At 37.1% G+C, this 14690-nt stretch overlaps 1 protein-coding gene across 1 annotated transcript; it reads right to left on the bottom strand.

The window, feature by feature from the left end:
• Nucleotides 1-6436: 6436 nt before the first annotated feature.
• Nucleotides 6437-7411, bottom strand: LOC112777884 (uncharacterized). The gene has a single exon (XM_025822268.1). It carries the CDS (start codon nt 7409-7411, stop codon nt 6437-6439), a length of 975 nt encoding a protein of 324 aa, XP_025678053.1.
• Nucleotides 7412-14690: the final 7279 nt, after the last annotated feature.

Below are 14690 nucleotides of genomic sequence, written 5' to 3'. Positions count from 1 at the left end.
GTTCTTGGAGCCATAACCACCATCTCCATGTTTCTGTTTCTTGGTTTGTCCAGAGAAGGCTTGCTATTTTCCAAGCATTCTTTGATTCCGGATACTGGGTGAGACAGTGGGGAATTGATTCTACTGTAGCATCACAACGATTACAGATTGGGTTCACCATTTGGATTCTAGATTGCAATCTTTCTTTAACTGGTAAACCTTCATGCATTACTTTCCATAGAAAAATTTTAATTTTGGGCTGGCATTTTAACTTCCAAATTGAACTCCAGATTTCTCTTCTTCTGCATTGTTCCGGCAAAAATTCAACTGGTGCATGGTAGAACTGAAAGGCCAACGTATATCCAGAGGCAACCGAGTAGCATTCATTCTTCTCTTTACTCCAGGTAACGATATCTTCTGTTGTTCTGATGCCTGTGTTCATGATTGCCTGCGCTACTTTTTATGTGAATGTTGAGGTGATTAGATCTTGATTCCAATTTTGATCTGGAAGGAGTAGTTCAGAAACCCAAATCGGGTGATTGTGTGAATGGTTGATAATTTGAATTTCATTTGGTTGAATTTGCTTTATCCAGTTATCCTCTAAGATTTTAACTGAATGTCCCCGTCCAATCTTCCAAAAAATGCCTTTCTCCAAAACTTTTCTACCTTCCAGAACACTTTTCCAGCCCCAAGATGGATTATTACCTGTTTCTGCACGTAGAAAGGTTGAAAATTTAAAATATCTGCTTTGATAGACCTTGTAAATTAGAGAGTGAGGTCGAGAGATCAGCCTCCAGCCCTGTTTTCCTAACATTGCCAAGTTAAAAGCCCTGAGATCCTTAAAATTCAGACCACCTTGGTTCTTTGGTCTACAAGCAATCCGCCAATTAATCCACTGCATCTTCCTCTTTGCGTTCTTTTGGCCCCAGAAAAACTGCATTATTGGCTTTTGGATGTCCTCTAATAGTGTCTCGGGGAGTTTAAAGCAGCTCAGTGTGTATAGAGGCACTGCAGTTGCCACTGCTTTTATTAAAACCTCTCTGCCACTAGCTGACAGCAAAGCTCACTTCCAATGCTGTAGTTTTTGCAAAACCTTGTCTTTGACAAAGTTAAATGTCTCTTTTTTTGATCTATTGACCACTGCTGGAAGGCCTAAATACTTGTTCTGGCAGCCAACATGTGGTATAGACAACAAGGCAGCTAGCTGATCACGGACTGATAGGGGAGTGTTCTTGCTAAAGAAAACAGAAGACTTATCTAAATTTATCACCTGACCACTCACTTCTTCATAGTCTCTAAACAACTTTAGTAAACTTTCGCAATCTTTCATTGTCGCCTTACTGAACAAAATAGAATCATCTGCAAAGAATAAATGACTGACCTTAGGGCATCTGGGGTTCAGTCTCAAACCAGAAAATTCTAGCCTCCGTTCTCCTCTGTGGAGCAGACGGGAAAAACCCTCTGCACAGAACAAAAATAGATAGGGGGAGAGAGGATCACCCTGACGTAATTCTCTACATGGTTTAAAAAAATCATGAGGTTGACCTTCCACAGTAACAGAGTAAGAAACCGTTGTCACACACTCTTTGATCCAGTCCATCCACTTTTTGCAAAATCCCATCTTGCTCATAATCTCCCACACAAAAGTCCACTCAACCCTGTCATAAGCCTTGCTCATATCAAGTTTTAGAGCCAATTCATAGTCTCCATAACTCTTATTCTTCAGAAAATGCATAAACTCATGCGCAATTAAAATATTATCGCTAATCAATCTTCCTCTAATAAAAGCACTCTGAGTATCACTTATCACCTGATTCATTACATGTTGTAGTCTGTGTACCAAAATCTTAGAAATGATTTTATAGAAAACACTACTAAGGCTGATTGGTCTAATGTGCTTCATAGTGTTAGCATTTATAATTTTCGGAATAAGGCAGATATTTGTATGATTGAAAGCTTTCAACAATTTACCTCCTGAAAAGAAACTCTTGACTGCACTAATTACATCCTTCTAAATTAGCTCCCAATAAAATTGAAAAAACTTTCCTGTAAACCCATCATCTCCCGGAGCTGAAAATGGATTAATAGAAAACACTGCTTCTTTAATTTCACTGTCTGTTACTGTTCTAGTGAGCATTCGGTTTGTGCGAGCATCTACCTTCGTAGGAATTTCTTCTAAAACTTCTGTAGGTTCCCTTGGATTGTCAGAAGTAAATAGATTAACAAAATATTCCTGAGCTACAGCCGCAATACCTTGTTGATCAGAGGCCACATTACCATTGTCATCTACAAGTTCTTGGATTTTATTCCTCCGGCACCTTGACTGAAATTTAGAGTGAAAGAACTTTGTGTTTTTGTCACCCCAATTATTGAAGAATAATTAACTCACTTGTCTAAGAAAGAAACCTCAAGCAAAATTTCAAGGCGAACTATGGAGGAACAAAATACGTAATCAAGAAACCTAGAGATGAAACCTCTAACGTTTCCCAAACCCCACAACGTGTTACCTATTACTTCTATTTCGTCCATGACAACCCATTAGTACTCTCATATACATAAATCATTAGTATTAAGTTGGCCAGACCTAATACCATGAGATATGCAATGATAGACTAACAGTGTTAATCATCAGACAGTCATGCATATCAAATCTAAATTCTTGTTATCAGAACAAGTTACTAAGCATGACAGACACTCAGAGTATGCAATGAAACATAGTCAGTCTATTCCCAAGGCTCTAACAGGAACGAACTGCTCTAATACCATAATGTAACACCTTAACTTCTAGCACGTCATGATCGTACTAAGAATAAGGCGTTACGACTCTATTTTCCTTTTATTAGCTATTTAATATTGAGCCTCTACACGTTAACTGATCGATAGATTTTAAGAGAAAAAAAAACGAAATTCCTTTTAATTTGGTATATACTTCAACTCAACTATGTCAGATAAACATATACTCACATAATTAATATTAATACATAATAATTATTCATACAAGACTTAAATACAACCTACCCCTCTGTAAAAATACAACACTTTTCAACATCAAGGGCGAGGGGAAATAAACCCAAAAGCAACTAGCCAAACAAGCCTTCTATTCGTCCGTAGCTTTTCAATTAGCCATCCTGTCTGTACCTCTGAAAATGATTTTTTAAAAATTTTGGGGTGAGAACAAAGCCACACGTTCTCAGTAGGGAACGTGAATGCCGCAATAAACAGAGTAAATACAAATAGCTAGTTCATATCACAAAAACAATTTCACTTAAAACAGTTTTAAATTCCTTTCTTTAAATCACGTTACTTACACAAAAATCCAGTCACATTAACAGTTCCTTATCCATAAACAACATTCCTAAATACATTATTAAGACTACAACACAAGTAAAATATTCATCAAGCACACAAGCAAATCACCAAAACAACAGCTCAATCACAAATGAACAATAAAGCAAACGCAATCAAATGTAAATGCGCAAACAAGATGATGCATGCCTGTTCCTAGCACAGGCCATGAGCTCATGCGTCGGTTGTCTACCCGCAACCCGACGTTACTCGGAGTGAACCCCGAATATGGTCCTTTTACTGTGTCAATTAGACACCTTGGCATCACGGTTACCCGTGTCAATTAGGCCTCATTATAATAACAGTTCAATGTGTATCACAGTAAGGAACAGTGCTATCAATTAGGCAAACATTCCCGCATTAGCAATCTCAAGCTATCAGTTAGGCGGGCCCTTTCGCATTAGCAGTTTGGCACAAAAGCCCATTCAATATAATTCTCAACTTTTATTTCATTCCTTGTTCCTCATTCTTTTTCTTTCCCTTTAAGTATCTTTTCCATCCTTTATTTCTTACTTTCTTTCCTTTCCATTATGCCTCCGCATCGTCTTACAACTAAATACACCTCCGCATCACCAAGTAGCTAAAAGTACCTCCACATCACCATGAAACTAGGCGTACTTCCGCATCACCATTTAACTTTAAACGTTTCCTAGGGATAACTTACACACCTTTGTTTAACTAAGTTCATACATTCTGCTAAATTTGGACATATCCTTTAGGTCTAAGCCAAGTTTCACCACGTTTGGATTAGAATTGAATTAGATAGCCAACTTAATAAAATCTGTTGCTGCACTAAAGGGAATTTAGAAAAAAATACAGCAAGCAGTTCTGTTTTTAATAAATCTGTAATAAATTCAATTCTGATCCATTACTTCTAAATTTTGGTGAGAATATACTTAAAACTCATAAGTTTTAGGACAAATAAATTTCAGATCCATAGCATCTCGTTTGGTTAATTAAAAGTCAGTTGGAAATGCTGCCCTGTTTCTTTAAATTAGTTCTGAATTTCCTGCAAACAGCCCAACTTCCAAGAGACATAACTAATTCTACAAAATAGAAATGGATGTGAAATTTATACTCACTTAAAATAGACCGATATATCTTAAAAACCCTTTTGGAAGAAACTCAAAATTCCAAATAAATCAAAAGTTATAGCGTCTGGAAGTTGGTACTGCAGAACCAGAAAACCAGAAAATTCTGCAGCAACCACTAAACTTCAAAAATTCATATCTTCCAAACCACTTGGCCAAATTCCCTGAAATTTTTATGGAGAAATCTTGACTTCTTGAAGTTTGACAGAAAAATAATTTGGATAAATAAGTATGTCTAGATTTCTCCCAGTTTTTATTTTAAGCTGCTGCCAATTATGCAGAAAATTCTGCATTAAGTAATTTTAACAACCCTTCATACCATATTTTATATTCAAGCCTAAAATTCCTCTAAAACCATAATTCTAACTTTCTTTAAACTAACAAAATTTGCCCAAGAATGCTTAATTCAATATATCACCACTTCACATTATAGGTGCAACGTAATCATATTATCACAGCATCCATTCTTTAGCATCTCATCTATCACAACATATCTCAAGTTATGATTCATCAAATAAATTTCCAACAGCCATCGCAATATTCCATACTCAAAACCATCATCAACAAGTACTAACATCATGTATCACTTCAAAACACACAACATCATCAATAATTACTACATGAAATCATTAAACCAATCACCAATCACAGCTATGATTCAACTCAATTCCAACAACTATTCACACAAAGAAGCCATAAACTATTTGCAATTACTCATTTAATGTTATTGGCGTTCATACTTTAAAACCTTTATTTTTAAAACAAACCCCCTACCTTGATTTGTCGAACCCGTAGGAACTAACCGCGATAATCCCCTTTCTTTATCCCTTAATTTTCAACAGCGGCAGCAACCCTCAATGCAGCCAGAGCAGCGGCAGTAGCCTCAACTCCTTCAAGGCAGCAACAGCGACAACCGCACCAACTATGATTATCCCGGAGATGCATTAGCAATGAAGGTTTCGGAAATCGAAAAAACTGGAATTAGAACAAGGAGCATGTTCGTCAAATCGAGAAATAGTGGCAGCAGCTAAACGGTGGCAAGAATGGTGACTCCATGGTGGCGTGCAACTCGCCAGCGGCCGTTGTAGTGGCGGAGGTCCCCCTTCTCTCCCGTCACGTCACTCCTTCTCTTTCTCCCCTGTTCATCCGCGACGGTGATGGCTAGGGCTTCTCCCAGCAATGGCTCCTCCGACGATAATGGTTCCATCGACGGCAATGGCGGCGAGAAAGCACGATGGCGATGCGACAGCATCACGGCTCCACGATGGAATGGCGAGCTCGACGGTGACGATGGTCTTCGCACAGCAACGGCGCGTCTTTCCTCTGGCTCTCCTCCGCGAACTCACTCTCTCCTCCGGCGTCACCCTTCCTCTCCTCCCCTCTCTTCCCGCGGCTCTGGTTCCTCACTCTCAATCCCTCCTCGTTTCTTCCTTCTGATTTCTTCCTTTCTTTCTGCGTGGGTGTGGGTGGGATAAAAGGAAAAAGGAATGGTGATGGTGAGTGAGTAGCGGTGAGGAGTTAGTAACGTGGCTCATTGAGTAGCAAACAGGTGTGAAAGGGAGATTACATGTGTAAGTAAGTTGGGTAAGAGAGGTTAGGGTTAGTGAAATTAGGGTCTGGAATTGGGAATTCAGGGTTTGAGTAGAGTTTTAATTCAAAATCAGATTTAATTCAATATAATTAATTTTAAGAATACTTATTTATTATTTATTTTTCAAATTACAAATCATTTTTAATTAAATACTCTAATTTACAATTTAAAGATAAATAAATAAATTTTCTTTTAGTTCATAAAATTAATCAAAACCTTCAATTATGTAATTTAAATTATATATAAAACTCTTTTATCTTTAATTATTAGAACTTTGAATTTTAATTAAACAAGAACCATTAATCTCAGTAAATCAAAAATATCTAATTATAATTGAAATTTATATAAAACCAAATTAATTTAAAACTTGAAGTCTCATAATCTTTCTAAAAAGAAAATCATATATATATAATTATAAATAATTCATTATTTATTTTCTAAAAATCCGGGGGTTTACACCATCTGCAGCTGCTCCTTTTTCTTTTTCTTCTTCCAATTTCCCCTGCACTCTTCGGATCTGCTGTTTTGAATTTGAATCTGCTGATTTTTGCCATTCATACAGTTTATGCCTGCAATGTTTTAGTTTTGTAGCCAATTTGAACATGGATGAGCCCACTACTTCCAAGTCCCAAGCATGTTTAACAATATTTGATACCTCTTCTTTATCGCACCAACGCTCTTGGAACCTGAATCTTCTTCTTGACCTTCTTTCTTCCTTTTCTGAATTAAGGAGCAAGGGGCAGTGATCAGATCCTGTACCATCCAAATGAGACACGAAACCGTTTGGATATTCTGCTCTCCATTCCGTCGACACAAGTGCTCTGTCTAGTCTTTCTTGAATAAAATTACCTCCGAACTGCCTATTACTCCATGTGAACTTCTTGCCTTCATATCCCATATCCACCAATTCAGCTTTCTTAATAAAATCATTGAATTTCTGAATGGATGATGCTGATTTCATCCTCCCTCCCTCCTTCTCATGGTGGGCCTTTATAGCATTGAAGTCTCCTACCACCAATCGATGCTCTCCCGAAGTATCCATAATCTGAAGTAGCTGTCCGAACTGCGCTTCTCTAATTGTTTCATCTGTGTGGAGATGCACAGCAAAAACTTCCCATGTCTTTGCATTTTGACTATCCTCCCATGCAAAGTGCACTAGAAAAGATTCAAAAGCTTTGATTTGCACCTTCGTTTCCTCCTTCCAAGCAACCATTAACCCTCCTGCATGTCCAATCGGGTCCAAGCAAAACAAATTCGAGAAACCAACATCCTTAATCACCCTCTCCACATGCGAGGTATTGTTTTTGGTTTCACAGAGAAACAATACCTCGGGGGAATGGGATTTAACAATCCCTTTAATGTTGTGAACTGTAAGGGGTTTCCCCAAACCCCGACAGTTCCACATTGTCATCTTCATGAATCCTTGGGTGCCAATTGTTGGGCGGCACCCTCCCCCTTCTCAGTTTGACTTGTTTCTATCGAACAATGCTTCTTACTTGCTGCCATATCCTCCTTTTCCCTTGTTCTCCTTTTAACCCCTGTTACCTTGTTGCCCATTTTACCTCTCCTTGCCATCTGCTTCCAACTCAACTTGAGTTTTCCTTTGATCTCAGGTGAATTGGCTGAAGCACTAAAAGAGAGTATACCATCTGAGGTATAATTCTGTTCTGAATTTTCTTCTCTATTCTCCATCTGTGCTACTTTTTCACTATTATATTGCTTTTCCTGAACTGGCTGATCAGCAAGGCCCAAAATCCTCCTCTTCTCTTTCTGTGTTCCACTTTCCACCTCATCATCCTCAACTCCTTTTCGCGTGTTAGCCTCATTAACTGAAAGACTTGCAAAGCTTTTAATCAGGTTTAACGGAGTTGGTTTTCTATCTCTTTGGTTTTTCTTCTCTGACTGTTGGTCAGAATGTGGGTTCTGGTTCTCTTTTTGGGAGCTAACCATCCTTCCAAATTGTTCAGCTCTGACCCAAGGCCCCCATTTCTCTTCATCAACCTTCCCTGCCGCTGAATCCTCAAAGAATTTGCTGCATCCGCGAGCCTCGTGTCCCAAGAATCCACAATAGTAACAAAAGTTTCCTATTTTTTCATATTTGACTTGCAGTTCAATCACCTTCTTATCTCCCCCTGCAATCTTCATCGATCTTCGCAATGGTTTTGTAACATCCAACCCAATTTGCACTTTAACTATTTGCTCCTCTTTTCCTCTTAAAATAAATAAGTCAACATCCATCACTTCCCCCATCACTCTCCCTAGCTTCCTACCTAATTCTTTCGTTTTACAATGTTCCGGTAAACCCCACAACTGAATCCATATAGGCACTTTTAGAAATTCAGTTTCCACCATTGAATCTTCTCCTTTCCATCTCTTTAGGTTGAGAATATAATTTTTAAATAGCCAAGGGGCTCCATTCTCAATCCTAATCATCTCAATCTCCTTTTCAAAGAAAAATTGAAACACGTTGCCACCATGATCCAAAACTTTGAAGCCCACCGGCTGTCTCCAGATTGCAAGTAGAGCAGCCTCTAACGTACCAGCACTAAACTTACGATCAGCCATTAATCTCCCAACTAGACTTCTTGTACATTTCTCCAAACCTTCCTTTATATCCTCCTCCCCAAATTGAATAATTTGGTCTTCCTCCAGTACCTCCAATGCTCCTTCTAACCCCTGAAATGCAGCAGATGCTGCCATGATCAAATCGTATGAGATTTACTCACAGAAATTTAATAAGGATTAACCTCAAAACCCTAGCAGAGCACTTTTTGAAAAACCCTAGTAGCAGGGCATAATTGCTAGGTAGTTGATGGATACCTATGTGGCATTACTTGACTCGTTATGGAGACACATTTTTAATATACCACAATAAATAAAGATTTTCGCAACGGTTAAAAATTGTTGGTATAGATATAAAAATCATTCTTAAAATCTTAGATAACGTTTTGGCAACAATTTTTAGACCTGTGGTATATGCAGCCGTTACCAATATTTGTAGGCAACGACATTTTATCTAAGGCAACGACAATAAAAAAAATCGTTACCATAGTTACTGGCATAAATAACGATTTTGACAATAATTTTTAAAGAACGGTTCAGAATCATTGCTGAATAGGCAACGGTTTAGAACCGTTCTCTTTCACGACGTAACGGTTTAAAATCATAATTGGATAGGCAACGGTTTTAAACAATTGTAATGTTATTATTCACAAAGCCAACAGTTTAAAGCATTGTCATTAGTGTCATTTTTTGACAACGGTTTTAATACCATTACCATTTTGTAGTTGTCTTTGTCAACGGTTTTAACACCATTGCCTTTTGTGACTTTTGACAATAATTTTTTGTAATATATAATTCTTTATTTACAATAGATTTTTCTCATGGATGAAATTAGTCCCAACTTTTTTTTAGTGTCAATAAATAACCTAAACTATCTAAATCAAATTACTAAAGAAAACTAATTAAATAGTTACCATCAAATTTGACTTATAAAAATTGTTGTAAGATCCACAATCACATTATATCATCATTGCAAAATAACATAATACTAGTATAGGTCATAACTACTTTTACTTATATCATCATTATTTTTTAAAATACCATAATACTATAGCCTAAGGGTGACAATTTCTTCATTTTTCTTCAACAAAGTTGGTATAGTAACTCAGCTTGAATGGACTCTCTTGACTTCAATGGCAACTTCTCCACATAAAGAACTAGAATGAATCTTAAATCTGATCTTTATCTGTATAAACATTTTTAGCAGATCAGAAAACTTGAATACTAAGCATTAAAAAGAACTGATTATAATAAAAATTGTACATAAATATTAATTGTCTTAAACTTAAAGTGTAAACCCCACAAATTAGCGAGTAATTAACCAATAAATTAATTTTTAATAAAAAACTAGAAATACAAATTTTATAGTTTAATTGGATAGAGCTAATTAAAACAAGAATTTTGACACTAATTTCAAAGAATTTGCCCCAAAATTAGACCGAACAAGCCAAACCGATTAAACCGAGTCTGTATTGGGCCATGGCCCAACCCACAAAACCACCCACACTTAAGGAAGATCCATTCTTCCTCCTCATTCAGTAGGAACAAGCTGAAGTAATTCAAGGAAAGGGGAAACAAAACAAAACCCTTGTCCTCCATTCAAGTTGCCATAACTTCTTGCTCCAAACTCCGATCGCTGCACCGTTTGCGTGTAAGAGCCCAGACCACCCGCTAGCACGATATTGTCTGCTTTGGCACAGAAGCCCTCACGGTTTTGTCTTTGACGATAGAGATGCTAGCTGAAGCCCCCACACTCACTCGTCAAAATGCGTTATGCTAGGTAGAGGTATCCACACCCTTATAAGGCATGCTTCGTTCCCTTCCCCAACCGATGTGGGACCTTACAATCCACCCCCTAAGGGAGCCTAGCACTCTCGCTGGCACATCGATCCGGGCTCTGGCTCTGATACCATAATGTAACAGCCCAGACCAACAAAGCATGTCTTTATAAGGGTGTGGATACCTCTCCCTAGCATGACGCATTTTGACGAGTGAGTGTGGGGGGTTTCGGCTATCATCCCTATCGTCAAAAGCAAAACCGTGAGGCCTTGCGTGCCAAAGCGGATAATATCGTACTAGCGAGTGGTCTGGGCTGTTACATTGCGGCCATGCGTTCACCGCGTCGAGCTCTACGAATCCATCAGAACAATTTTATAGGTAAGCCACTCTATCACCCCAGTTGATCTACCCCTTTCCATTTTCGAAATTTATTAAAGTGGTGGTGAGATTTTGCTTTCTTGATGTTATAGGACCCGATTAGCTTGAGAAAAATATTCACTCTTACTTATATGACGCTTGGGTAAGGTGAGAATTTTAGAACCTTAGCTAATTCCTTAATTGAGTATATTAGGTATTGAATTTTGGGTATAAATGTGCCATATATGTGAATTAGGTTGGTGTGTGATGCGTGAGCATCTTTCCTATCTTTTCCTAGTGAATTTGCATTCAAATTGTTGAGTTTAATCAAGAATTAATTATCTTTTAGCCACTATAGATGCTACTTTGAGTCATGTACAATTCTATTTATTTCAGGTAGCATTTGGATGGATTTGATGGAGTTTCTGTAGAAAAAGAGAAGAAAGCGAATGATGCTGTCAACCCTGACCTTCATGCACTCCAACAGAAATAACTTGAGTTACAGAGGTTCAATTGACGCAGTTCCAATGGCATTAGAAAACTAACTTTCAGAGATTTCTAACGATATATAATATTATACACTTTCTCTCCAGATTGAATGGCCTTGGTGGCGCCAAACTTGGGATTCTCCAAGTTTGGCGCCATGATCACTAAAAAGCTCCCCTTTTTTGCGCTGCCTTGGTGGCGCCAAACTTGGAAAAATTCAAGTTTGGCGCCAAGTTGAAGAATTGCATGATGTGAGACACGGGTGGAGTGGCGCCAAACTTGGCCCAGCCTAAGTTTGGCGCCAGGTTCAACAACTTGAAGTGGTTCCCATGCCTCAACGAGCCAGCACGAGATCTCTTAATTAATTTTGATTAAATTTTTATTTTATTTATAATTAGGAAAAGATATTATTTAATTTCAGAAAATATATTTTTACATTAATTAGGATTAGATATAAAAGAGAAAAGAATCACCCTTCGATCAAGATCTCTTCTCTTCGACCTTATTCCGCACTTTACAGTTTTACAGAATCCTTGTTTTCTCTCTGAACCATGAGCAACTAAACCTCTACTGTTAAGGTTAGGAGCTCTATCTATTGTATGGATTGATACTATTATTTTTCTATTTTAATTCATATACTGATTTTTATTTCAAAAATTATTTTCGTTCTTTATCTTATAAATCTGAGTGGAATGAAAGTATGACCCTGGTTGTAATTGACTTCTTGTATAACTTGGAAAAGCTCTTTACTTGAACAACAGCTTGAAAATAATCTTTCCTAAATTTCTAATTATCTGGACTTAACGGGATACGTGACATATAAACCTCTTATATTTGGGTAATTAGGGTTTCTGTGGCATATAAACTAGAAGAGTAAAGTATCGTTTTTATCCCCAACGTTTGGGGTAAGTTCTATTTGTGTCCCTAACGTTTAAATCGTCCTATTTGTATCCCTAACATTTATAAAAGTGATTCAATGTTATCCTACTATCAATTATACTAACAAATCAGATTATATTTTCAATTATTCTCACTTGAATGTATTCATTCTCAATTAGGTCTCACTTGGATGTGTTTGATTTTAATATTATACCTACTATTTGTGTTTAGATTCAATTATATCCCTAGAAAAGTGAATTATGTAAATGTTGTAGGAATTAGTTTCAACTTTTGATGAGCTATTTTTCGGAGTGGATCATCGATTCTACCCCAGACATTTGTATTCTAACATCAAGAAGAGATTTTTAAAATTTAAACTAAAGCGTTCATGATGTGTAATTGACGGCAGGATAACATTGAATCACTTTTACAAACGTTAGGATTACAAATAGGATGATTTAAATGTTAGGGACACAAATAGGATTTACCCCAAACATTGGGGACAAAAACGATACTTTACTCAAACTAGAATTACAAATAGCAGACAAATCTCTAAAGCCTGCATATGGATTAGTGGAGAACATCTTGGTCAAAGTGGGTAAGTTCCTCCTCCTAGCAGATTTTGTGATTCTTGACACAGGGGAGGATGAGAATACCTCTATAATTCTAGGAAGACCATTCCTAGCGACTGGAAGAGCTCTGATTGATGTGGAAGAAGGTGAATTAGTGCTTAGAGTACATAATGAGCAATTGGTCTTTCATGTCTTCAAAGATATACATTTAGCAGGTGAAGAAGAGAGGTGAATGTAGACTGGGCTTCTTAATTCAAACCTTCAAGAACCGCTTGATAATGCACAACAGAATCTGCAGATCAAACCTCCTTTGATGACAATTAATACAATTTCTTCTGACATCAAACCTAAGTTTGGTGTCGGGAATGCATCATCCACAAATGAGGAGGTTCCCAAAAAGAAGAAAGTACCCAGGGGATGAAGAAACAAAAAGATTTCCACTGAAGATTTCTCCCCAAGAATGAAGGTGGTGTTGACTAGTATTTCAGTGTTAACTTATACAGTAAACAGAATCCTCTCTCTTGTGCATATTGAGCTACTTCATGGGGACAAGGGAGAAGATTCACAGTGAGAGGGGAGGAATTGAAGCACTATAATCAACCTCCACCTTAGCAGAACTGACCGTCAAGCTAATGACGTTAAAGAAGCGCTTGTTGGGAGGCAACCCAACTACTAGTATCCTTGGTTTTGCAGTTACTTTAGTTTTAATTTTATAGTTATTTTGATTTTAGCATTATAGTTATTTTAGTTCTGGTTTTAAATTACTTTATCTCACTTTTTTTAGAATTTTTCTTGTCTTACATGTGTTTTGGTCATACATAGTGATTAGAACAGGAATAGGAGCAATTAAAAAGAATTTTTGACACCCTAGAGTTTTTCTTTGCTTGGGGACAAACAAACTTTTAAGTTTGGTGTTGGAGGAGCACAGCCGGAGGAATGAGATAGCCACCAGCATAACTGAGATGTTTGAGTTCCTTTCATTCTATTTTTCCTTTCGTTCTTATGTTGTTGTCTTCTATTTTCTGTTGCTTTGATTGCCTACATGATCTTTAGTACTTTCAATTCTTAGATTTAGTTTCATTCTGTTATTTGCTTTTAGTTAAAAAAAATAATTATCTCATGTACCACTCACTGAGCTTGAATCTAAAAAGAAAATAAAAGAAGTGATGTATTGCATGAGAAATTGAGTTTATATTTAAGAGTAGTCTTATTTACTTAAATGTGGTGGTATTATTTGTGATTCTGAATGCATGACATGAACAGTGCATATTTGAATTTGAATCAAAGGATGTTGATGTATGAAGAACAGGAATTTAGAAAACTATTATGAATTCTCTAAAGTAAACAAAAGCTTGATCCTTGAAGCAAAAGAAACACTAAAAGAAAAATAAGAGCAAGGTCCAAGGCTCTGAGCATCAATGACTAGGGAGGTCTGACATGATTAAAAGCTCAAAGAGTTGTTCTCTTAGTCATATGCTTGTGGTGTAATTGTGTCAAGTAATCCTTAAGATAGAGCACTAAGAGTCGAGATCAAGTACATTTAGCAGAGTATGCTCAAGGCTTTGAGCACCACTGTCTTGGAGTAATTGAAAGAAAAATCATAACTTAGAGAGTTTTCTAGTTAAGTGCTTGTGGTATTTTTATGTCAAGTGAAGCTTGAGATAAAACATTTAAAGTCACGGTTAGGCTCAGGGTGTAAATCACCAAAGAGAAGAGAATTAAAGGAAATTTGTTGTGTTCAAGGATTAATCCGAAGTAAAAAGATTAGAGAATTCATAATATTATCCGGATTCCAATTCCGAATGACAGCGACATCTCTCTGATTCAAAGGAGAGCGAGATGCCAAAACTATTCAGGATTGCAGTGTGTAAACCCCACTTTAAGAAGAGACATGAGTTTAAATGAACACTCACTTCTCATGCAAATTTACATCCTAAGCCTATATTAGCTTTGGTTGCTTGAGGACAAGCAATAATTCAAGTTTGGTGTTGTGATGCGTGAGCATCTTTTCTATCTTTTCCTAGCGAATTTGCATTCAAATTGTGGATT

The sequence above is a fragment of the Arachis hypogaea genome, chromosome 19 (assembly GCF_003086295.3).
Source record: "Arachis hypogaea cultivar Tifrunner chromosome 19, arahy.Tifrunner.gnm2.J5K5, whole genome shotgun sequence".
Taxonomy (NCBI): Eukaryota; Viridiplantae; Streptophyta; class Magnoliopsida; order Fabales; family Fabaceae; genus Arachis; species Arachis hypogaea.
This window is presented reverse-complemented; position numbering and strand designations above follow the sequence as displayed.